The sequence below is a fragment of the Aulonocara stuartgranti genome (assembly GCF_965226115.1).
Source record: "Aulonocara stuartgranti genome assembly, chromosome: 12".
NCBI classification, from domain to species: domain Eukaryota; kingdom Metazoa; phylum Chordata; class Actinopteri; order Cichliformes; family Cichlidae; genus Aulonocara; species Aulonocara stuartgranti.
Genome location: NC_138948.1, coordinates 18,923,612 through 18,947,150, shown reverse-complemented (window position 1 = coordinate 18,947,150; position 23,539 = coordinate 18,923,612). Strand labels below are relative to the sequence as shown.

Here is a 23,539-nt window from a genome sequence, read left to right as displayed (position 1 = left end):
GATAACTAGTGCATTTGTTAAACTGATTTGCATTACATTAGACTGCTGATTTATTGTGAATGAATGATATTGTTATATGATGCATTATACTGCTGAGTTATAAGAAATACTGTTCGCAGAAAGTCATCGCCTTATTTGTCTGATTAGAAGAGAACAGAACATACTGGAGTTTTCTGCCCCATCTCAGCAGGAGCAGATAAACAGGGAGCCAAGGTCGTAGCTTAGGCGCTGAGTGAGAGAAAGCATGTGAATGTTCAGGCTTTTATGATTAGGTGGGGGCCACTAGAGGCTATAAGAGGTTGATCAATGCTCCACCATTTTGAGATCTGATGCTGTCTGCGTACGGTGTCCATCTCCCACGCGTGTGATCATTAAAATCATCTTTTGACTCAACCCGGCCGGACCAGTGTTGTTCTTTTGGTTTTTCCTCTTGTATCCATCCCCAATATTTGAATCCGTAACATTTTCTTTATGTTTTGCTAGTAAAATGGGAAAGAAATATAGTTTTCAGTGTATGGTTAAGCTTGTTAAACATGTGCAAGCATACATAACAACATAAGGCAAAAACAGAGTTTGTACAATTCCAGTGGGCTTAAAAGTCAATATTTGGTATGAGCACATTTATTTTCCAGCACAGCATGAAATCTCTTAGGAAATTCTCTTGTAATTTCTTTAAGTAGCCTTCAAGAATAGTTCTCCAGGTTTCTTGAAGGACATTCAATGCACTTCTTTGTTGGGTGCCTTTTGTTCTATTCTCTGGGGAGGTCCAATCCATGACTGATTGTGTGCCATTGTGTCGTGTTCTATCCAAGTATGCTTTTGCTACACTGGCAGTGTGTTTGGGATAATTGTCACACTGAATAATTAAGCCATTGCAAATCAGTTGCTTTCCAGATGGTACTGCATGGTGGATACGATACTTATCTTTATAATTCAATCAATTTGAATACGATCCAAATGCCACTGTCTGAAATGTAGCTCCAAACCATGCAGCCTCCACTATGTTTTACATGTGGGTGTAGACACTCACTCCTGACCTCCATTACGTTAGCCTTTATGTCTTGTTTCCCTTCCTTAAGAACGACATTGAGAAACAGTCACCAGAGACCATTTCTAAGGAGGCTGCAGCAAACATGGTTCCATTGAAGGGTCATTTGCATCTCTCGGATCTTGTGTCTTCCTGTTTCTTAACAGCATGACTTTCATTTCACGCAAATAGTTTTTTGGACCTGCGTCTTCTGCCTTTCTCCTCCATCTATCCAGTTTCCTCATATTTTTTTCAGGACACACTGCACACCATGCTACAGAAAAATACTATTTTATGCCTGTTAAACTGTGGTCTTTGGGATTTTTTGGGAAGAAAAATATATGTTTTTGGAAAAGGTTCCTAACAGAGTCTCTAAAGATGCAATTTTAAATTGTTTCTCATCTGTTACGTGTGGACACAACACTGGTTAATTCCTTGAGTAAGGTCCCTTTAAAAAAATAAAAATAAAAAAAAGACTCATAAGGCAGTATTAAGTGGCTCAAACGAAAATACATTCTTCTGAAAATGGTCAAGATAAAGTCTGGACTGAAAAGGAGTGAAAAAGCAACCATTGTCGTAGGAGAAAAAAAAAGCAGGTACTTTATGCATGGTGCTGTACTTTGGTACATTACTGTGTTACTGCATTTTATAATGTATTTTGCAAGTTAACTCACTGTTTTTTGTCTGTATCATTCTCTGTGTTCTCTCCCATAGACACAGTTTTCAGAAAAAACAAAAACAAACACCTTTCATTCAAACTAATTAACCTGAACGATAAAACATGATAAGATAGTTACACATTTTTTAATACAATGATATTAAATATGAAACAATTAAAGAAACAGACAGACAACTTGAAAGGGAGAATATTATTTCTTTGGACAGTATTGCACTAGTTTCCTGGTTGGAGGATAAAGCAAGCAACCCTTTAACAAACTTCCTGCTTCTGTGATTAGACGATCAGAGATAAACCATCATCCTAGGCCAACACAGGATCACACAGGCTTGCTGTATTGTTGTAGTTTCGTTCACAATTATACGAACACCTGTACACTTAACAATCTACACGTCTGACAGTGAAAGCAGAATTTGATATGAAATTACTAATATGTGAAGTGGAGAAATCATCATTTGTCAAAAAAAGAAAAATAATTATTATCAATATTCTGTAATATTGTTTCAGTAGAAATAACGCTCCCTTGCTGGCCAGCAGAATTTAGGCTCATTTTACAGTTAAATAAGAAAATAAATACAGAATTTCAGTAAAATAATCTTTGCGGCATAGATTGTCTCCTATTTGATCATTTCTACCATACTTCATATTTATCCTTCACATATATTTTCTTCTATTGTTGCCACATAAATTACAAAATAATAACATTCTGTAGACAGTTTTCATTAATATTTCACAATACATAGTCACTGGCATTGACTGCAATACAGAACATGATCATCTACTATCTAAAATGTGAGACTTGTCTTTACACGTTATTTCCAATAAAGGTCCAATAGATTTCTTTCCCATTTTAAAACCAAAGAATTACATTTAAATACAATGAAGTGTTTCAAACAGCTCCAGATTTCAGCAAGTATAACTACTCAGCAGTTTATCACCTAACACATACACTTAAGTAATTTTTTTTACTGCCCTTACCAAGTTTTTCTAACAATTTTCACGGCCACTATTATGACAAGGGAAGTCAAAAACAGCACTTTACGGCACAAAAACCACAGTACTGGAATGTACAGTATGTCCACAGCAGCAAACCATGCAGACAGACCCCATTCACTGCCTCAGCCACACACACACACACACACACACACACACACACACACACACACACACACACACACACACACACACACACACAGAGTTACAGCTACAGTAGTATACACTGTCCTATGCTAAGTGCTTAACAGTATAAAGTGTCTAATAGGTCACACAGTAGCAATCTAACACAACTATTTTGACTACTGTCACTGTCAGCTAATCACCTGGATCATTAAGGGTGGATCTGAGCAAGAGAGAAAACAAGCATCAAATTAAAGTGAAAGTAAAGTATCTGATAGGACCACTCCACTTCTTTAATAAAGAAAATAAATGAACATGATATTTCACAAAAGTGAAGCAAGTCATTTTTTGTATTATACTACCTACAGCAGCGGTCCCCAACCCCCGGGCCTCGGACCGGTACCAGTCCGTGAGTCGTTTGGTACCGGGCCGCGAGAGTTGAGGCTCAGGTGTGAAATGTATAGTTTTCAGGGTTTTTATCGGTTTTCAGCGTTATTTCGTTATCGTTTTTATCGTTTACTCGGTTTTCCTGGGTCTTTTCACGTGTGTTATGAATAAATTTTCTTTTTTTCGGTACCGGTACTAGTTTTATTTTGTTGTATTTATCCGCAACACCTTAAAGGCCGGTCCACGAAAATATTGTCGGGCGTAAACCGGTCCGTGGCGCAAATAAGGTTGGGGACCGCTGACCTACAGTACAATACAAGTCCCTATGGTGGCTCTACACAGTAGAGTTCCTGCTCACATTTTTATGAGATATCCAGATGAGAAATGTATTGATTTTGGGTTTAAACACCATGCGAAAAATAAATTAAATAAAAGATCCATGTTGTTATTCATGTTGTTAATTTGCTTAAAAATTAACAGCTGTTTGCTGTGAGCAAAAGCAGTGCGGCTCATTAACTCACACCAAGCATTGTGTGTAAAAAGCAATTCATGGTGAGTCAGGTATTGCTGTAGGCGTTGCCACAGTTGGTCCAGCAGTAAGTGGCCAGCAATCAATCAGCTAGTTTTTGTAAGACAGCTATGCTGTGTCAGCTGACAGCTAGCCTCCCACACCCATCACATACGCACTGCGTGGACATGGCGGCCTATTTAAACGTCCTTACACTCGCGTTCACTCTACACTGGTGTGTGTTGTTCTGACGCCGTGGCTAGTGTCCGAGTCCCCTGAATTACAGCCTCCGCGTACTTTGGCTCTGCTCAGCTTTTATGCACCCTCGAGGGAATTTATTCCCACTGGTGGATCATTTGAAATGCTCCCTGGATATTTTGTAGTATAATGTGTGCTAGGTTAGAACCACATCACCAAGTCAAACTGTATGCTGCACATCTGTCTCCGATTGCAGAAACTAATAATGTGACTGTTTCCAGAGCTGGTGATAACTTTATGGATTGTTTTTGAATTAAATCTTATCTGTATGATAGGATTTGTTCTATAATGGATCCATTACTACAGCAAACATTGAGTGAATTATGTGGAATATCTGTGTCGAGTATAAGTTATAATCCAAATATCGTATATGTAGTGAGCTGACATGACTGCTAGGAACATCAAAGCACTGTCGAAAAACAGTAAAGATGGTTCCTATGAAGTATTAAGTGAGCAAAAATCCTTGAGTAGTTTCTCATGAAAGGTGTCAGCTCCCTGTGCTGACCACACCTGAGAACGGACGAAGAGAGAAGAAACACAGCAGAGAGTGAAGGGTTTACAAATAAAAGACATGCATGTGCACAGCTTACTGAAACAACCCAAGGCAAAGTAAACCTCCTGGACAAACCAGATGGCTATTCCTGAAAAGGATGGCATCGGAAACTGTAAATTTTCTCTACAGAAACTTTACAGTGAGGTGGATGCATGACTTTAAAGACACAACAGGTTTTTAATGTGAGCTGTAAACACAACCGGGCTCACACTCCTGGATCCTGTGAGTTTTTCTCTTGCTCCTCAGGACCAAACAGCTGGCTGCTACTGCCCTCTGTTGGGCCTCTAATGGACTTGCACTCTGTCTCTGCAGTGGTGCTTGATGGAGGAGCCTTGGTGACATCAACCTCTTTCATTTTGACCTGGTGAGGACTGCCAGAGCGGCTGCGGCTTCGGCTGCCGCTGCGATGGCCGCGGTGCTTGCTCTTACGTGGGCTAGGACTGCGGGACCTCATCTTCATGACAACAGTGCTGTCATCTTCTGAAGTGACATCAGAGCTGTCTGAAGAGCTCGTGTCATCGCCTGAGGTGGGAAGCAGGATCTGAAGACAGATGGAAAAGAGTGTAAGTAAAAGTGGAAAACGTGAAATAAAAAGAGTACAGATGCAGATGAGAACACCAAAGTATTAGTATTTAGTATTTATTTATTTATTGTCATTGTCAAGAACAATGAAATTGCGTTTGGGGCTTCCATACAACCCAAAAAAAAGAAGAAGAAAATAATAAATACCCCTTAAAACCCAAGTGTACATATTTAACCCAGTGTGACTCCAATGCAATAAGACAATCCTTAGCAATAATGTTCGTAGAAATTCAGACAAAGACCTGAGAAACATGACAAAATACAACAATGCAATCCATTCAATATTATTGTACTGTGAGATATGATATCAGATATGATAGTTATGATATGGATAAGGAAAGAGCATTTGGCTGTTTTCACGTCAAACAAGCAGTGGGTTGCAATTACCTGAAATGGCTCTGTTACACCCACAATGCTGCTCATGTTGTTGCTATAGTAACCCAAGATAAAGTCTCCTGAGCCTTTAGGCAATTCCTCCTCAGTAAAGGTTACCTGGAAATCAGTCGATAAGACGTTCATTAAATGTGAAAGAAAATTATCCTTGTATTGAAGCCTACGTGCATCCAGATTACCTGATGTTCCTGTCGAAGAAAATCTGATTCCTCCTGCTTGGCCCACACATATCCCACATAGTCTTTGTAGTGTTTGAAACCCACCTATGGGAGAAGTCAGTAAAATCAGTAATACACAGGATTACTTGTCATGCTCAACCTACTTGTTGTAGTATTAATTTCACGTATTGGTTTGTTACCTTGAAAAGTCCAATCCAGTCCCAAGAACTGCGAGAGTAGTTGGGTGCCAGTTTGAATATCACTGTGGCATCAGCAACACTGTTCCACTCATCCTCCACTATGATTGTGACCAGGGGAAGATCCACCTTGTATGGGAACTACAAAGACACTTATCATAGTTATTTAATACCAAAGTGCTGTGAGGTTTCCACGATGTCCTAAAGGATAATGAGAGCAGAGGATAGACCTCATCTAAAATGTCAGTCATGTGCCTGTCGGCGGAGGCTAAAAACACTGCTCTGATATCCTGGACCTCCACAGCATTGCAACATAAGCCTGTTATATTTCTGTTTCTTAAGACAGATTAAACAAACAGCAGATTTGGGCACTTGTGAGATGAAATTCTCCCTGTAAAAGCTCCACTTTAGCACATTTATGTATTGTGAGGAGAAATCTGTACCACCGGGATGAAAGTCTACAGAAGTACAGACAGTTCTATTTATATCACTCGGAAAAGGTCAATAATGGTGTAATCGAGTAGGTGAAGGACAGCAAAATCAATATGAAAGCAAAGGTAAGACCTAATGTTAGTTATTTACAATCACTTGTTTAAGGGTTACTGTAGTCAGGCAAGTAGGGCACAGCTGACGAGACAGTCATCTTTTGAGTCTAATCAAAACCTGTGTGTAACATCAGTTTAAAATAACCACCAACGGGAATCTGATTTGTTGTGAAGTAGGATGAATTGGTTTGATTTGGTCAATGCGATTTTATAGTAAGGTTTAAAGAACTATGTTCAATGTGACAGTCTATACTTTGCTAGTAGCTATGAACACAGAGCGGTTAGCTGCTGTTAGTTTAACAGCTATCTGGCATTTGTCTACACAAACCTGTTGAAAATAACTGTCAGAGCAGAGGAAAGCCCTGTTTAGCCCTCCAGGTGAGACAGATATATGAATTTTATTTATCAAAAATAGTATGGTATCAAAAGCCCGCTCCAAATTCATTTAGCATGTGTATATATTCTTTAAATATTTTCTTTATTTCATTGTCTGACTTTATCATAAATATGCTACATTTCTAGCCAAACTACTCTGATTAGCAATAGAATATGTATTTATTGTATTATCAACTACAGACTAATTTCAAAGATGCAAAGGCCTAATACTGCTCACAATCATCCTCATAACGTACCCTCGGATCCTAAAACAACCATGACCTGGATGACTGAGAGCCTGCACAGACATACCCTAGTGTTTCTCACCTGAAGAGTAAAGATGGAAGAAACTGGTTTGTGGTCACTGACGGTGAATTCCATGTGACTTCGATAGTTGTGCTGCGTCACTTTGGCGCCACTCGTTAGCCCTGAAATGGAGCCACGCTTCCCTGCACCAGCAGGTGCCGTGGCTCTCAGACGCCACAGGATCCGGTCAGTCCAAGCTGGTTTACGTTTCTTCCCACTGGGAAGTTTCCAGAAACAAAAAGATGGGGCATGGCAAAAATAAAGAAATAAATGACGCCATGTTTGAAACCACTAGATCGAGGATAAAATACGAACTGTAAGGATTCATTTAAGCCAGCAAGAGCCTTTCAGAGGATGTGTGTTAAAGGTATCTGGTTAGTGGCCTAGAATTCATAAAAGCACCCCCGGCATCACCAACCTTGTGTCGTATGTATTTGTTCCAACATCAAACTTGTAGGTAGGAGGGAATTTCAGCGGTCCCTCCTGGAATCCCTCTAACACTGTCTCGCTGTCTTTGGCCATGTTTAGCTGTAAATCATAGTACCAATCAGAAGACGTCACATAACTTCAGCAATTACTGACGCTGCTCATGGGAATAGTGTGTTTCTGTATCACCCTCTAGTGGCATTCCCTACACACTGCACCACTTCCTGACTAACATCATTTCAGCTTTCGTCTCATAAAATAAAGAACTTCTCTATACAGTTTTACATTCATTTCAGGCTGAATGCACTGAAATAATAATAAGAAAAATAAATATGGATAGAATTTCAATATACACACTCCTCAGTTGCTATGAGATGAGAACTTTTAGTGCTTCTGAGGAAGGCCACATGCAGATGAGCTGAGGTACAATAATTGCATACATATAAACGTTTGGTTTTACCTGATCCTTTTCCCATAATATTGAAAACTTGTTGTTATCAATGGCTGATTTGACCACCTGCATCTCCAGGTCATCGATGCGGAAATTAAGATCCCCGAACCAAAACACCACACTGAAAAAAAAAAGGAGTCATTTTGTGAATTCAAACAAATGTGACGCTTTAAGTTACCTCAATGACTGTGTAATTATTTCCCTCAGAAACCACGAGCATGGAAAAACAACACTAGGTTGATCTTACAGATACATACAGCATATAGAGGGGAAAAAAATGAGGATGGAGATGAAGGTTATATTCAGAGAAAACAGTTTCCTGGGCAAGACCTAAAAATTTATGAGAGAAAAAAAAAAGAGTAGATTTTTTTTTAGGTTATAAAATCATAAATTTACAAGAAAAGATTCAGAAAGATAGTTCCTAAGGTACTAGATTGCTTTACTTTGCGAGAAACTCAATATTACCACTCATCATATCACAGATGCCACAGCTTCGCACCGACAGTGGGAAACCTCATCAAATTATAGCCCACTTTGCAATCAAATTTTACAGCATAACATACTGTTACGTTGAAAAGATGGAGTTCTGGCAGTTTGCAGGTCTGGATCATTCGAGTGTATGCTAACACAATGCCACAATCTTCCCAGGAGTGGATGTCCCAGCAAACTGACCCCAACATCAGACTGTGCAACGCTCAGAGAAAATGCAGAAAACCCAAAAGCTACACCTGAGACTCTCCCAGGCCTCAGTCAACATGTTAAATGATAAATTTCTTGACAATTTCTGTAATAATTTCCTTTGGACAGACAAGACCAAAGTGCAGATGTTTGGCATTAAAGCACAGCACAGTTTTGCAACCCAGGCATCTTCTAGTCACTTAGGTAAGGTATTCTAAAGTCAAATGTGAGGCCATCTGTCTGACAGCTAAAGATTGGCCCCAATTGGGTCATGAAACAGGACAATGAATTGAAGTGCAGCAATAAAATCTACTTTAATGGCCCAGTCAAAGTCCAGACTTCAACCAGATTGAAATGCTGTGAGAGGACCTTAAGAGATCTGTGCATAAATGAATGCCTGCAAACCTCAATGAACTGATGCAACGATGTTAAGAAAACCAAACCAAAGTTCTTCCACAATGACGAGAGAGACGGATAAAGTCATACAAACAAATATGGTTTCATCTTATTCTTGCTGAAGGTGATTCTACAAGCTAGTGAATGATGTGGTGTGCTTAGTCACAGGACTGCAGAGAGTCCTGTGAAAACTTTACATACGATTGTAACCTACAATCACCACATAATCATAAGCATTTAGACTTCCAGGAGAAAATGCTGAGAATGTGTCTGCTGAGAAGAAAACATGCTGGTTTGGAGGAGGTAAGGTGCAAAAGGAGCTACAATGCAACTGACAGACGCAGAGATATTTCTCATTAGCTCATCCATAATGTTGAATCCTGCCTTTTGAAAGTCAAACTCTGGGGTTCTGCAACTGTTTCAGCCTTAATGGACCGACGTGAGAGAGCGAATAAGTAGCGTCTGACTTTTGGTCATAGCTTATACATTAACCTAAAGTTTCTGTGTTTCTGTGAACTGACATACTCATGGTCAAGAACCCCAGTGGCAGCCTGGCCCTCAAACTGCTGCTGCTGCAGGATGCTCTCAAAGTCCTCCATCCGCTGATCTGAGTTTTCCATGTGAGCTGGGAGGTGGCAGTTGAGAAAGCAGATGGTGTGACCGTACACTGACATGCGGGCACTCACTCCACCTTTATTCCCCTGTAGCAAGGAGCAAGCAGAAGAGAAGTTAAGTGGAAACAAATGACTTCAATGTATGTTATTAGTGATTAAAAAGCCAATAAAAACAGTAATTAGCATGCTACGATTTTCCACTGTATTATATGTGTCTCAGCCACAAACAGGAAGTTCACTCATTAAGGAATACCGAGGGACAATATCAATATTTAATGATAACAGCAGAGAGCACAAAGGTGGGGTCAAGATGAGTCGGCACACAACTTCCCACTGTTCTGACCCACAACAACACCAAAGATGGTGCGTTATAAAACCCACAGTACACGTCGATGTCATTTGAGTTTATAAAATGAGAATTTTACTTTTGAAAAAAGTGTGCGTAGAAATGCTGCAACTAACCTCCTTTCTAAATAAAACTGTGCTTGTTGACAAAACTGCTGTAAAGCAGTTGCTTTTTGGTAAAAATATATTTTACTTTTCAAGCTTAAAACACATTAAAAAATTATTAGATTGGAATATCACTCCAGCCAGCAGTTTGCCTTTGGTTCATTTTTTTTATGCTTGACTTTTCCAAATGTTAATAACAGCTTGCTGCAAGATACCAGCATCTATCTCTATATTTACATAAAACTGGATGAAGCCATGTTTGACTAACAAAGTGCAAGAGCTGATGTGCAGATATTTGGTGTGTCCCATTTCTATATGAGGGTACGTGGGAAAGAGATACCAGCCTAAAAATAAAACCGAGATATAGTCCACTTCTCTGTAGTGCTTTGTTTTTACGTGGGAAGTTTCCATAATGCAGTGCTGGTCACAACAAAATGTCAGTAGCCAGCTCACCCAGTAACCCCCCAGGCCTGTGCGAGTGGTCTCAGTCTGGACTCCACGCAGGAACGGCAAATGGAAATATTTGGCAAAAACCAGCAGTAACACTCCCTGCATCCGCTGGGATGTAACCTAGAGAAGAGAAAGCCATGAAGAATTAGACGGGATAATGTAAATAGACAGCAGAGTTATGAGGACATGCTTTGCATAATTCGCTAAGGAGAGCAGCTGTAAAGTTCACTTGCACATCAGGTTTACAACATGAATATAAAATCTCCTGGCATCCCTCGCACTCGTCCTCTTTTTACCAACTTGCATTTCCATTTTGGCCTGCAGGAGCATGTGGTCTAGTTCAACAGCTACTTCACATGAAGCCCCGGGCAGCTTTTGCCACAGCATCTACACTTACTGAGGTTAAAAAAACCACTAAAACCTTTGATATTTGCCCCTTACCTTTCTCAAAGCCCTTCAACATCCCACCAAGCGTTTCATGATAATATGCAGGATTTGACATTAGTGCACCTCTGGTGCTATTTTTGTTCAGTACAAGACAGTGAGGAATGTTACATGCCATTTACACGAGATGTCAACCCTTCCCATGTCCATGCCTCCTCCCCGCTGCCTTCTCCAGTTGTCCACACATCCCAACCCCCATCCACAGTCTGAAGAAGCACAATCACACCCAGTCTAAATGCCCGCGGGTGGAAATGGAGGCATACATCTCCGCGTGACAGGAGATCCTCTTGCTTGCACACTAACTGGCTGTTGCATAATGGATTCTAGTGAACCGTAAAGTGGACCAACTTCTTTTTTTTGTCATTTGTGTGAGGACACATAACGATTGGGTCTGCGTGCACTTGGGTAAAGTCTGAGGAGAGGGTACCTTGGCCTGCATACACTGTGGATGAACATAAATTCCCATCATCATAATTAAACAAAGAAAAACAAAACAAAACAGAAATCTGCTGAAGGCTGCCAAGCCACATTTTGACCAAGCACAGAAAAGACATTAAAGCCCAAAGACAAATGTGTGAGAGACAGAGACAGAGCGGGGCCATGAGTCCAGCAGCGTATGTTTGACCTTGTACAGCACAAACATGACTAAAGAAATGAGCTGTGAGTGTGATGCTATTTGGAAAAAGTTTAGTGCATTCTTTATCATCTCTAACAGAGATGGACACAGAAACACAGAAAAAGAGAAGTCTTGCATTTAGTGGATTAAACCACGTTGCAATCAGAAAGGCCAGACTGCCTTTGCTATTCAGAGCACTTAAATTGTAGCTTACTTGTACAGGAACTATGGTGAACATCAGCAGAAACCGTGCAGTGAATGGCCCGAAAAAATGTGTTGGAAGCTGCACTGCACAAGAAAAGGCTTCCTTGAACAGTCAGTTTGAACCCAACAATGAGTCACAGCGAGCAGAGTATCTCAAGGCAGAAAGTATAGATGGTGTGTCTCGTTACTACGTTTCTTTTGTCATGACTAAACATCTTCCTACTGCCACAACCGTGCATCTCACTTTACTTGTTAGCCTGACAACCCCCACGACCTGTTCACGGCATTGATTTCTACTAGAAACTTAAAAAAGGTCACATCGCGATGATCATTAACAAGGTTTAAACTAACGTAGCAGGACTGCGAGACAGCCAGAGGACAGCATCAGTCACACTGTCAGAGGCCCATCAACACTGACAACAACGAGATCCAAAAATAAAACAGCACCCTGGGAGACGTTTGTCTAGCTCTTTCAACTCGACAGCTGATTCACGCGGCCTGGCTCACCATGCCAACTGAGCCAAGCATTGTTGCAGACGCAGCCAGACAAACACCGACCACAGCGTTTAAACACAAACAATACAAATGAAATCAAAAGGTCTGATTTTTTTATCTGACAATAATGTTTTTATTCCTTTAATGTCGTATTTGATTTTGAAACAATATTCAATATATACTAGAAATATGTGCATAACACTTATTCCACATAAGAATCCCCTTTCTTGACTTTTGTTTTCCTATCAAAACAGTAGTTAACTATGCTTAATCTTTACAGCATCATTATATCTCATCTATGAGCTATAATAGTAGTACCTTTTATTTTGTGGTGAATACCAGGAACAGGAGTTAAAAAAAATAAAGGTGGAAATACTGCAAAAGGGGCTTCAGGAGACTGAGGACAAGCCGCTAAATAAAGCGACCAGTGGAAATAAAAGTGGGCTGAACTTACTGAAGATCAGAGGGGATGACGAGCCTCTCTCTCTTTTTTCCTGCTGCTGGGTAATTTTTTCTCATCATCAAAGACACTATCTTTTTCATCATAAACTGTGGATTTGCATTACTCTTATCTCTGGATTTTATGGACTTATGGACTTTATGGACTACATGGAATTTTTTCTACTTGTACTCAGACTGACTTATCTATGTGAGCTACGCTGTCTATAAGGAGAGACTGAAGAGTGTGCGCTGGTGTGTGGGACTGTGTGTATGAGCGTACTGGAATGAAATATGATGGAAAATTAATTTAATAAAACGAATCGGTATTTTCGTAACTCCTAGTAACACATGAAACCTACTGGAGATCTTAAGATAGTATTTATCCCCATCTTCTATATTAGTACACCTACAATCGGTATATGTAGCTATAGACAGAGAAAGAGGGGCACAGGTCTGAAGGTTCAAAAAGGGAGACCGACAGTCAGTAAGAGCTCGACATTAGCAGCCTGGCAGACAGGATAAGATAACAGATTCGCTGACATTACACGCTTCTAGCAAATTATCACCCCATCCGTTGCTCAGGGAACAAAATGAGCTGAGAGAGTAAGAAGCGGCAAGCTCGTCAGGAATCCCACGATACATCTAAGCTGTTGAGCACTTCACCATAAGAGTGTGCATATGTGTTTACAACAGAAGCCATTACTGACCAGCACATAACCAAAGGGGCTGAGTCTCTCCATGCAGACTTCGCTCCACTGGTCTGTGAAGAGGGCGTCTTTCAGTCTTTTGTTAATCATTGAGTTTACTTCCTGCAGCCTTGAAGAAAAACAAAAAAAGACACAGAGCAGGGTAAAAGGGTCAAGAGCAGACAGACAAGGAAAAGGAGCTAATGAGAGCGTGCTTTGATAATGTAATCAAAGCACTTTTGTTTTTTCCATAAGGAGAGAGAGACATTCAAATCTGGGCCTGACTGCTCATTAGATGCATTGTATTGCAGCGCTGACGTGCATATAAACAGGCCAATCGGCTTTAATGCTGAACAAATGAGATAGTCGAGGCAAAACACTCACCCGATGATGTACATGTCTGTGTTTCCGTCACCCACATTCAGCCCGAGCAGAGAAGTGATGTCATCGGGTGGTGTGGCTGAACCCACATTCCAAGTGACGATGTGCAGCCTGTTGGAAAAGGGCGCTATATAAAAAACTCTTGCAAACACTCATCTCCTGCTCACCTGTATCGCAACCTGCAGACAAACCTACAGTGAATGCAACAGCAGATCACATCGACAATAATGCTTTCAGTCGATGTTTCACTACAATGCAAAGCCTTGACCGTCTTTCAACATTACGTGACATCGTCTACAAATCACTTAAACAGAACAGGCTTATTTTAGCTTCACAAAGTCACTCATTTTGATTCATACTCAGGAAAACTTTACTAAATTACTTAAAAAATATCAAATTAAAATAAATGGCACTGAAAGCCAGCCGCAACAGACAAACTGATAATATTGTTTCCCAGCACCTGGGCCACTCAAAGACATGCATACAAAGTAAATAAAACCTAAATCACTCATATAAATGTAAATGTGAGGACATGTTTGTCTTTGTAGCTCTAATTGGCTCTTTAAAAGACTAGAGACCTCCAGGGTAAACCCTGTCTCTCAGCCAGAGTGTACACTGGGCCAGGATCCAGTTACATGCAATACTGAGAAAATGGATTTTAATGGAGTATAACATGCCTAGATCCTAAAGTTTCTACTTTATATGCCAAACAAATCCAAGGGTGTAAGATGTGGTGAGGATACCGTCACCTCTCTTCATCCTAAATAAAGGACACGTCTCATAATCTGATACTATACTTTAAACATCAAAACTTTTAAGCATACCAATAAGTATGAAACCTCTTCCTAATGCAGGGGGGCTAATTGCTTTTTACAGTGCTCAGCATCTAATAGTGTTATCATTAAATTAATCTTCATTGAACTTCTTATCATTAGCTTAATTTTTGTGCTTCTATAAAAAACGATCCCCTGAGGATCCACTAATCAGTGTTACTACAACCTTGATATTTGGTGTTACGGCTCTGCTGCTATCCCTCTGAAGCCACAGCAGCAGTACAACCAGCAAGTAAGAACAGCCCAGGCATCAACAACAACAATTATTGAGCCTGACACAGCAAGGAAGGTGCAGTGGGGTGGAGGTGGGTTGCCAAGGGGCTTGTAGATGCGCAGCAACTGTGACTAGGCCAAAGCAACTTCAATAACATGGTTTCACTTCGTAAATGGGTTATCATGTAATTTATAAAAACATTAAATGTCTATAATGAAACTTTTCAATATTCAGGCCATTATTCCCAAATTTTTACACACAGAAACAATGATAATAAAAATACAGTGACATCATTCTGCAAAAACTTGCCACACTTTGGCCTCATGTTTACTATAATCGCAACCTTCCAGTGTCACTATCAATGAATATAAATAAATGTGATGTGTGCCACAGTTAATCTGTCTCAGCTGTCTGGGCAGGACAGGGCCTGCCGAGGCATGCTCAGACACACACACACACACAGGAAACTTGCCTGAAGTCTTCCACAGTCTGCGCCTGAGTGTCAGCTGTACCTGCCACAGAGAGAGCTCTCTGTGCATGAGGGTTCAGGTGATGAGGCACATGCCTGCTGGCAGATGGGTGGGGCACGGAGGCAGCTCTTACTGGGTGGTGGCCTGGACCTTTAGGACCAGCCTTAATGCCGGGCCCAGTATACTCTTCTGAGAGCTTGACTGCTGAAGGGTGAGAGGGTTTGGAATGACTGGCCACATTGCCATCAGGGTCACACTCCTCCTGGTTAGGCAGTGCAGTGGATTCTGCTTTGGGCTCGGCTTTGAGTTCAGAGATATCTACAGAGCCCTCAACTCTGGCAGTCCTCTGCGGCCGCCGAGGCCTGGCAGGCACTGCGTGTTGGCCAGTGCTAGAGTCGGTGGCAAGAACTGACGTATCTGAAGGCGTAGCTGAAGTTGCTGTTACAGCTGCTGCTTCGCTGTTTGGGTTGCCTTCTGAGGTCTGGAGCTGGGTTGGATTATCTTGGTCCATTTCTTAAGATTTCTGTGACGACAAAAACAGACTGTATCAACTCAGATGGCACACATTACGTTTGTATTTTAGAGCATATATTAGAAAATATAACGCTGTGTAATAAATGGAGCTAACAAAGCACACAGTGAACTTGTAACACTGCACAACACAACCTGTAGCCTTTTTAACAAATGACACACCAATTCAGCTGATGACTAAAAGGCCGTCATAAGACTGACCCAGCAGAACAACTGAGTGAGTCATTCTGGCTCCCCGCATCATGAATGTACAATTACCTGGTTTCTTATGGCCTTGGAAACAGCTGAATGTACCGAATACAATGACGAAACAAAACTCACATAACAGAATAAAGAGCATAATACATAACGAGACACAAAGAGGCATGTTGTCTTACTGTGGCTACAGGATTGGACATTTTGTGAATAAAAGCCTGGACGCAGTTCATCATCCTCTCTGCTTCTACCTAAGCCCCCTGCCCGTCCTCCAGTAACCAGGGAGATACTCAGTCAGTTCATATCAGCTCAAAGCACCTGTCACACACTAACACGAGGAACCACTGCACGGTCCAGAAGAGCAAAAAGCAACAGCCCAGAATAAACCACAACAGCAACAGCGCAGAGAGAGGAAGCTGCAGAGAGATAAATAACAAATTCAAATAGGCCATTTATTCACGCAACGACGTATTCAATCATTGTCCTTATCTCATTTGCGTTTCTCGACTGTGGATTGATAAAATACAAAAGCAGCACAAGCTACTGAAGTCCCATTTAAATGACAATTTTTAATCTAAGTGCAAAAAATGTGCACCATGTAAAAATCTTAGGGACAGGTCGGGGACAAGCTGGAAAAAAAGCTGATTTGGGCACAAAACGGTGACGGATCTGCGAGTCAGTGGCGTTTCAAGTGTAACGTGTGGGGGTGGTGGTGGTAGTGAGGGTGAGGACAAACCTAACCTTCTGGGTGAAAATCACAGGAATCATTGGGGACACAGAGGCAACACAGCTCCCTCGTATTTATTCACATGACCTTGAGCAGCAGGAGGTTGTGGCTTTAACGCAGGGAGGAGGGTCACCTCTGTATTCCACATGTGCTCATTAACATGCTGGTCTTTCAGTTCACCAATAACCTGGTGCCTGACTGGGTATAAAGTATTCTTATGATCCATGTATGACATTTAGTCGGGTGGGGGAGCATGAAGGAGGAGGGTGAGTGGGCACACGTGGGAGTGGGTGGGTGCAAAACGAGCTGAGGGCAGCGGGAGGAAGAGCCAAGCGAGACAGCCCTTCATTCAGCGACAGCACCGAGTCTTTTTGCAGAATGTCTCCAAATTGATCCTCTCACACTTCCCACTGGCACTGTGTATTTTTCCAGGCTTTAATCCCCCCTGCTCTCTTATCGTTCCACTTCTCTAATCCTTTCCCTCCCCATCTTCCAAATTCTGTTGTTCCGGCTTCCAACCTTTAGTGTATGGACACCGAACTGCTTCGTTTTTGGATGTAGACTACTCCCGAGCTAAAAACGTTCCATTTCTTTCCTCTCTTAACCCATCTGAACTAAAAGGTGACCCTTGAGGCTCTGTGTCGTCTTCTCTCAGCCAGCCACCTCACAGCCACTATCAACGCAAGACATCATATGCTACCGTCACAACAACCATACAGAGATTGTAATCAATGGTAAAGTATGTTCAAGTGCTCAGAGATGTGGAAAAATGAAAAATGAGAGAGAAGACTGAAAATCTAGATCGAGTTCAGTTCATCTTTCTAACATTCTCATTTCCTTCTTGCATGACGGAGGAAGAGCCAAATATTTGCCTTTCTGGGAACAATTACGACAGGCTGCCAATTTTTATTCCACTCACGTTCAGAGAGGAGAGAGTGGAATGATTTGATAATAACAAATGTGTCATAGTGTTTACATGCAGCCTCTTGAGGGGGTGAGAGCTGAGAGAGCCAGGAAGGATGTGGTGTAACCCAAACAGCAGGCTCCAACCAGCCTCCTTGGCTTCTTTGGTGGGATTCACTGACTATACAGTTTTGGATGACAGTCACACACTATTTTTTCTTCTATTTCCACACACGGACTTTGATCTTTTGTAGTGGCTCTGTGATAGACTGGCAACCTGTCCAAGGTGTAACTGCCTTATGACAGCTGGTATAGACTCAAGGTCAACCATGACCCAAAACTGGATGGATGGGTGGAGGGATTTAAACCACTGGCTCTGAATTACAGTACTGACACCAGTTTTGGGATCCACCAATTAACTAACAATACACTATCATTCATACACTTCACTATCATTATCATTTTTCAGGTTTTAAAATATTGAAGTTGAGCTATTTTTTAAAATTACAGCTGAAAGAAATAGACTTAACAGCAAATGTACTAAGGTCACCTTGCTGGTACTTGATTGGACTCCTTTTGCCTTTAGAACTGCATTAATTATTTGTTGCACAGATTTAACAAGGTCCTGCAAAAATTCCAGGATCTGAGTTCAATTCCACCATCAGGTGGAGTTTCTGTGTGGAGTTTGCGTGTTCCCAGAGTCCAAAGACATGCAGTTAGTGGAGATAGGTTAACTGGAAACACACAACCGTGGAGGTGAGCATGAATGGTTGTCTCTGTCCTGCGACCTGTCCAGGGTGTACCCTGCCTCTCGCCCTAAGACAGCTAGGATAGGCTCCATTGCGACCCTGTAAAGGGTAAGTAGAAATGAATGGATGGATTTTGATCCATTTTGACAAGACAGCATCACATTGTTCCTGCACATTCGTCAGCTGCACGTCCATGATGTTCCACCACACCCTAAAGGTGCTCTGTTGGATCTGGTGACTATGGAGACTATTTGAGTGCAATGAACTAATCATCCATCCATCCATCCATTCGCTTCCGCTTATCCTTTTCAGGGTCGCGGGGGGCGCTGGAGCCTATCCCAGCTGTCATAGGGCGAGAGGCAGGGTACACCCTGGACAGGTCGCCAGTCTGTCGCAGGGCCAACACAGAGGGACAGACAACCATTCGCACTCACATTCATTCGCACATTCACACCTAGTGACAATTTGGATTATCCAATTAACCTATCCCCACAAGTGGGCATAGGTGAACTAATCATGTTCAAAAAATAGTTTGCGCTTCGTGACATGGTGCGCTATCCTGCTGGAAGCAGCCATTAGAAGATGGGTACACTTTGGTGATAAAGGGATGAGCAGGGTCAGCAACAATACTCAGGCAGGCTGTGGCGTTTAAAGAATACTCTGTTGATACTAAAGGGCACAAAGTGTGCCAAAAAAATGTCCCCCCACACTACGCCACTACCGGTAGCCTGAACCATTGACAACAGGCAGGATGGATCCATGCTTTCATGTAGTTTACACCAAATTCTGGCCCTACCATCTGAATGTTGAAGCACAAATCAAGACTCAACAGACCAGGCAATGTCTTTCCAATCTTCTGTTGTCCAATTTTGTGACTTGTAGCCTCAGTTTCCTGTTCTCAGCAGGAGTGGCACCAGGAGTGGTTTTCTGCTGCTGTAGCCCATCAGCTTCAAGGTTTGATGTATATTCAGAGATGTTTTTCTGCATACCTTGGTTATGAGGAGTGGACACTTGAGTTATTGGTACCTTGCCATCACCTCAAAGTAATCAAGTCGTTCCTCTGACATCTAATATCTACAAGGTACTTTTACCCAGAGAACCTCTAATCACTGAATATTTTCCCTTTTTTTAGACCAGTCTCTGTAAACCTGAGTGATAGTTGAGTGTGAAAACCCCAGCAGACCAGCAGTTTTTGAAATACCGAGACCAGCCCAGCAGCAACCGCGACACATTCAAAGTTACTTAAATCATCTTCCTTCCCCATTCTGATTCTTGGTTTGGACTTCAGCAGGTCGTCTTGACATAACCAAATGCCCTGAGTTCCTGTCATGTGATTTGCTGATTAGATGTTTGCTTTTATATGAATAGGTGTATCTAATATAATGACCAGTGAATGTGGAAAACCTCGGGCTCTATGGACAAGACTGATTTGGGAGAATTTTGAAAGTTTCCTAATTGCTTCTCTTCTAAATTTAATCTGAGGTAACCACACAGCCCCACTGACATTACTGTGTGCACGATCTGATATCCACTTGTTGGCGTTGTTCCCACATCATCATAATTATTGTTGATCCAGGTTCAACATTGTAAGTGACCAGTCACTTTGGTGTGATGTCATAGTTGTGCAACTACAAATAAATGCCTTAAAAAAAACTACTTCACTTGCAAGATCTCTACTAGATCCAGCATTTTGAATTCTTTGCCCTTAAGAAGCATTTTGAGGATATTAGATTGTCTTTAGTGTAGCCTCTTCATTTACTGTGCCCAGCTTGCATGCAGTCTAATAAAAATGGTTCTGGTGTGTTTACATTACAGACACATTCCCCCATACAAGCACCTCCGGGCTTAAAGACTTTAATTGGCTTTCTGAATTGTTTTGCCTTGCTGACCATCAAAGCCCCCCGACTACACCACAAGTTCATTAACGTCTGTTCAGCTGACCCTCATTCATTTGACAAAAGCCACTGCGACGAGTCATGGAATACTGACACAGGTAAGTCCAACTACCAAGGGAATCATTTAGAGCATGGCTTAATTAAAAATTATATCTATATTTTGGATCAAATGGAGAAGGAATTAAATACATTGAAATGCCAATGTTTTATCCTATTCCTTGTTCACACACAGATTCCAGCTGACATGCCAGTCACATTTTGCCCTCTTTAGTGTTGAATGCTGGAGTTACAGCCAAGCAGTACATTGGTGTTGAGAGCCTCCAGAGCCATATGCCCCTGTGACAGGGATACTAATGATGACCCGTACTGAAACGACACCGGCAGCTGCTGCCACAGCTGTAAATGGCTCCTCCAGGTCCTAATGCCACTGAGTATCGCTCCTCTGTATCCAAGGAGCTGCATCTTTCTGATCAGGTCATAGCCAGGGCTGCAGGATGTCACTATGATTTCTCCTACAGTCTAACACTTAAGACACGTGCTGACAACACACAGTGCGCTGTCTGCACTGTAAAACTATGTTGTGAGTTGCAATTTCCAGTTCTGTCCATTACCAATTATAGAAATCAGTCGAATGGAAAGATTCACTTCCTAAAGCTTTCTGCTTCGAAGACTCTCCATAGGGAACATTGGTCACCATGTTGCAAAAGCAGCATCTTATATAGCGAGTTATCTTCATGCATATGTTTGTTGCACACTGTCAAGTAATTGAGATGAATGTAGCTAAAGGAATGTGAAACAGCTTCTGACCGTGTGGACTAATGTCTGCATTTGCAAGATAGCAAAAGGATCTCTCACAGAGACGTTGGTTCATTACTCACAGTTTTCCTTCCTGAGCAGTATTTAAATACAAGCCAAAGAAACTGATTTAAATCACAAAATTCTGCAACTGCATCTTTGCATCATCGCTGTAATCATTCTTGTATACACTGACACAAGCGTTGAGTAATAATCAGTCCTTTGAGCTGACATTACACACACTGTTTTGAAATACGGAGTGGAGACATTCTATCATGACCCCCACCCCCCACCCCCAATAACTCCTATTACATGTAAGGGATTAAGTAACTGAATGGTTTACCTCATAATGCTACATTTATAACAAGAGTCAGTTAAATGACACACACACATTGTGTAATATGCAAACATCCCTAACAAGCCAACAGTGCTTTTCATTCATCTGATATCTTGTATGTAAACATTAGAATCTTGCATGTAAGCCTGCTGTAAATATTCACATTTCCTGTGCCACAGATGGCTGTGACACCTCGGCTGGAACAAGAACAGCAGCCGAGTACTTGGCCTAATTACACTCTTCCTTCAAGGACAGGAAAAGAGAATGAAGGTCAGTTTTAACAGTGCTGTGTTGTGCATCACATCTGAGTTGAGATACTAAGTCTGCATGTGTTTGTGAGCCCTTATGTATGAGATGAGGGTGGAAAAGATGACAAGCAGCCTGTGGGCATGCGTGTGTAAAGCGATGCAAAAGGTGGAAAGACAGTTTTTAATTTTAATTTTTTTTTTTGTTAATGTCTTGTCATACTTTCATATTATAAACAAATGATGTAGCGCGCACGTGTACGCACACATCCACGGCAACGAAGTCAGGTTTCTGGAATTTTTCTGCAGCTGCTCTTAAGGCGTAACAGCAATTAACACTTCATGTCTCGGTAACGCAAGCGTCTCTATATGTATTCTGTTTTAAGAAAAGCTGAAAGTTGTGTAACAGAAGCTCCTAATAGGTTTCAATCGAGAACATAACGCATGCGTGTCTCATTAATTATCACCTTTACCTGTTTGCGATCGTCTGCGCCGAAAAATTTTAAGAGCTGGGGTTCTGCAGAGTCTGTCTGTCTGTCTGTCCGGAGCGCCGATGGAAGATGGGGATTTACAGGAAATTATAGAAAGAAAAAATTGGGGAAAAAGAAACGCGCTCAACTTTTATTTCCAGTCGCCTCTCTGATGAAACCATCGGCATCTCAAGCGCTTTTCTCGCCTTCCTTCCTTCCTCAGCGGGAGGTAGGAGAGAGGAGGAGCTGGTGGGTTTAGCCAGGCAGGCTACATGCCTCAGAAACACATTCCCCCTTCTTGTGTTTAAAGACACAGGCTTCAAATTACAGAAGACGTCCCGGACGGTATGAGAGAGCGCGAGCGACCAAGAGCGCTTCCGTAAACGAGCAGCCGCTGTCTGCCAATGTTGGCGGACGATTACTGTGCAGAGTGAGTCAGAGTCTGCCAGAACTGCGACTACCAGAAAGGACACTGGGCAATTAGGCTGCAACTACAAACATGGCTTCCGCGCGGATGTACACTGTTTGCCACGAGAACACACTAAATGATGCACAATGTCAGGGTGCAAGTTTTTTTAAAAAAAAAAGAAAGAAAGAAAAGACAAGAAAAGAAAGATGGAAAACGTACATTAGGAACGTCAGATCTATGTATTCTCACTCTATGATGGCGCACTCCTGCTGTCTGGTGGTTACTGTGTTGAAGAGCGTGGGAGAAAATTAGCGAGGCTTGTATGCCTTTAACTTTCAATCAAATAGCAGTGACTGAGTCATTTTAATGCTCTTTATAGTAACAGCTGAACAAACCCCCAGATGTGCTTCTTTCTGTTTGTGGATTTAGGATTTGGCACAGCCCCCAAGCGCAACAGCGCCATTGCCGGTCAACAGTGGTAGCGCCTGTGCTTTGGTGACACTAAGAAAAAGGCAGGGCCGACAGGATTAGAAATGAGTACATCAGAGGGACAGCTCAGGCTGAGGTTTGGAGACACAGTTCAAGAGGCGAGGCTGAGATGACGTGGACATGTGCAGAGGAGGTATAGTGGATATACTGGGCACAATTATGCTGAATATGAAGCTGTCAGGCAGGAGGAAAAGAAAGACCTCGGAGAGAGCTCATGGATGTAGTGAAGGAGGACATGCCACAAAGGACACAGGTGTGACAAAGGAGGATGCTAGGGATAGGGTGAGATGGTGGTGACCCCTAAACTCTGTTGCGGGGCATATTATTTAAACCAATTTTTGACAGTCCTCAGATCTCATCTCACTGCTTAGAGACACTAGCTGGAGTTCCATAAATTGCTGCACTGTTCTTCCTCCTCTTAGATGTCTTTTTACACTGTCCATTAACAACAAAAGGCAATAAAT

The 23,539-nt window shown here is 41.8% G+C and overlaps 1 protein-coding gene across 1 annotated transcript; it reads right to left on the bottom strand.

Annotated features, from left to right (window-relative positions):
• Window positions 1–1,812: 1,812 nt before the first annotated feature.
• inpp5jb (inositol polyphosphate-5-phosphatase Jb) lies at window positions 1,813–23,067 on the bottom strand. The gene is made up of 13 exons (XM_082553458.1): window positions 22,181–23,067; window positions 15,333–15,853; window positions 13,817–13,924; window positions 13,454–13,562; window positions 10,550–10,666; window positions 9,558–9,733; window positions 7,968–8,079; window positions 7,500–7,609; window positions 7,103–7,298; window positions 5,859–5,996; window positions 5,680–5,763; window positions 5,495–5,599; window positions 1,813–5,066 (listed from the first exon to the last, which is right to left on the bottom strand). Exons 2-13 carry the CDS (start codon window positions 15,839–15,841, stop codon window positions 4,731–4,733), a joined length of 2,100 nt encoding a protein of 699 aa, XP_082409584.1. The 5' UTR covers window positions 15,842–15,853; window positions 22,181–23,067; the 3' UTR covers window positions 1,813–4,730.
• Window positions 23,068–23,539: the final 472 nt, after the last annotated feature.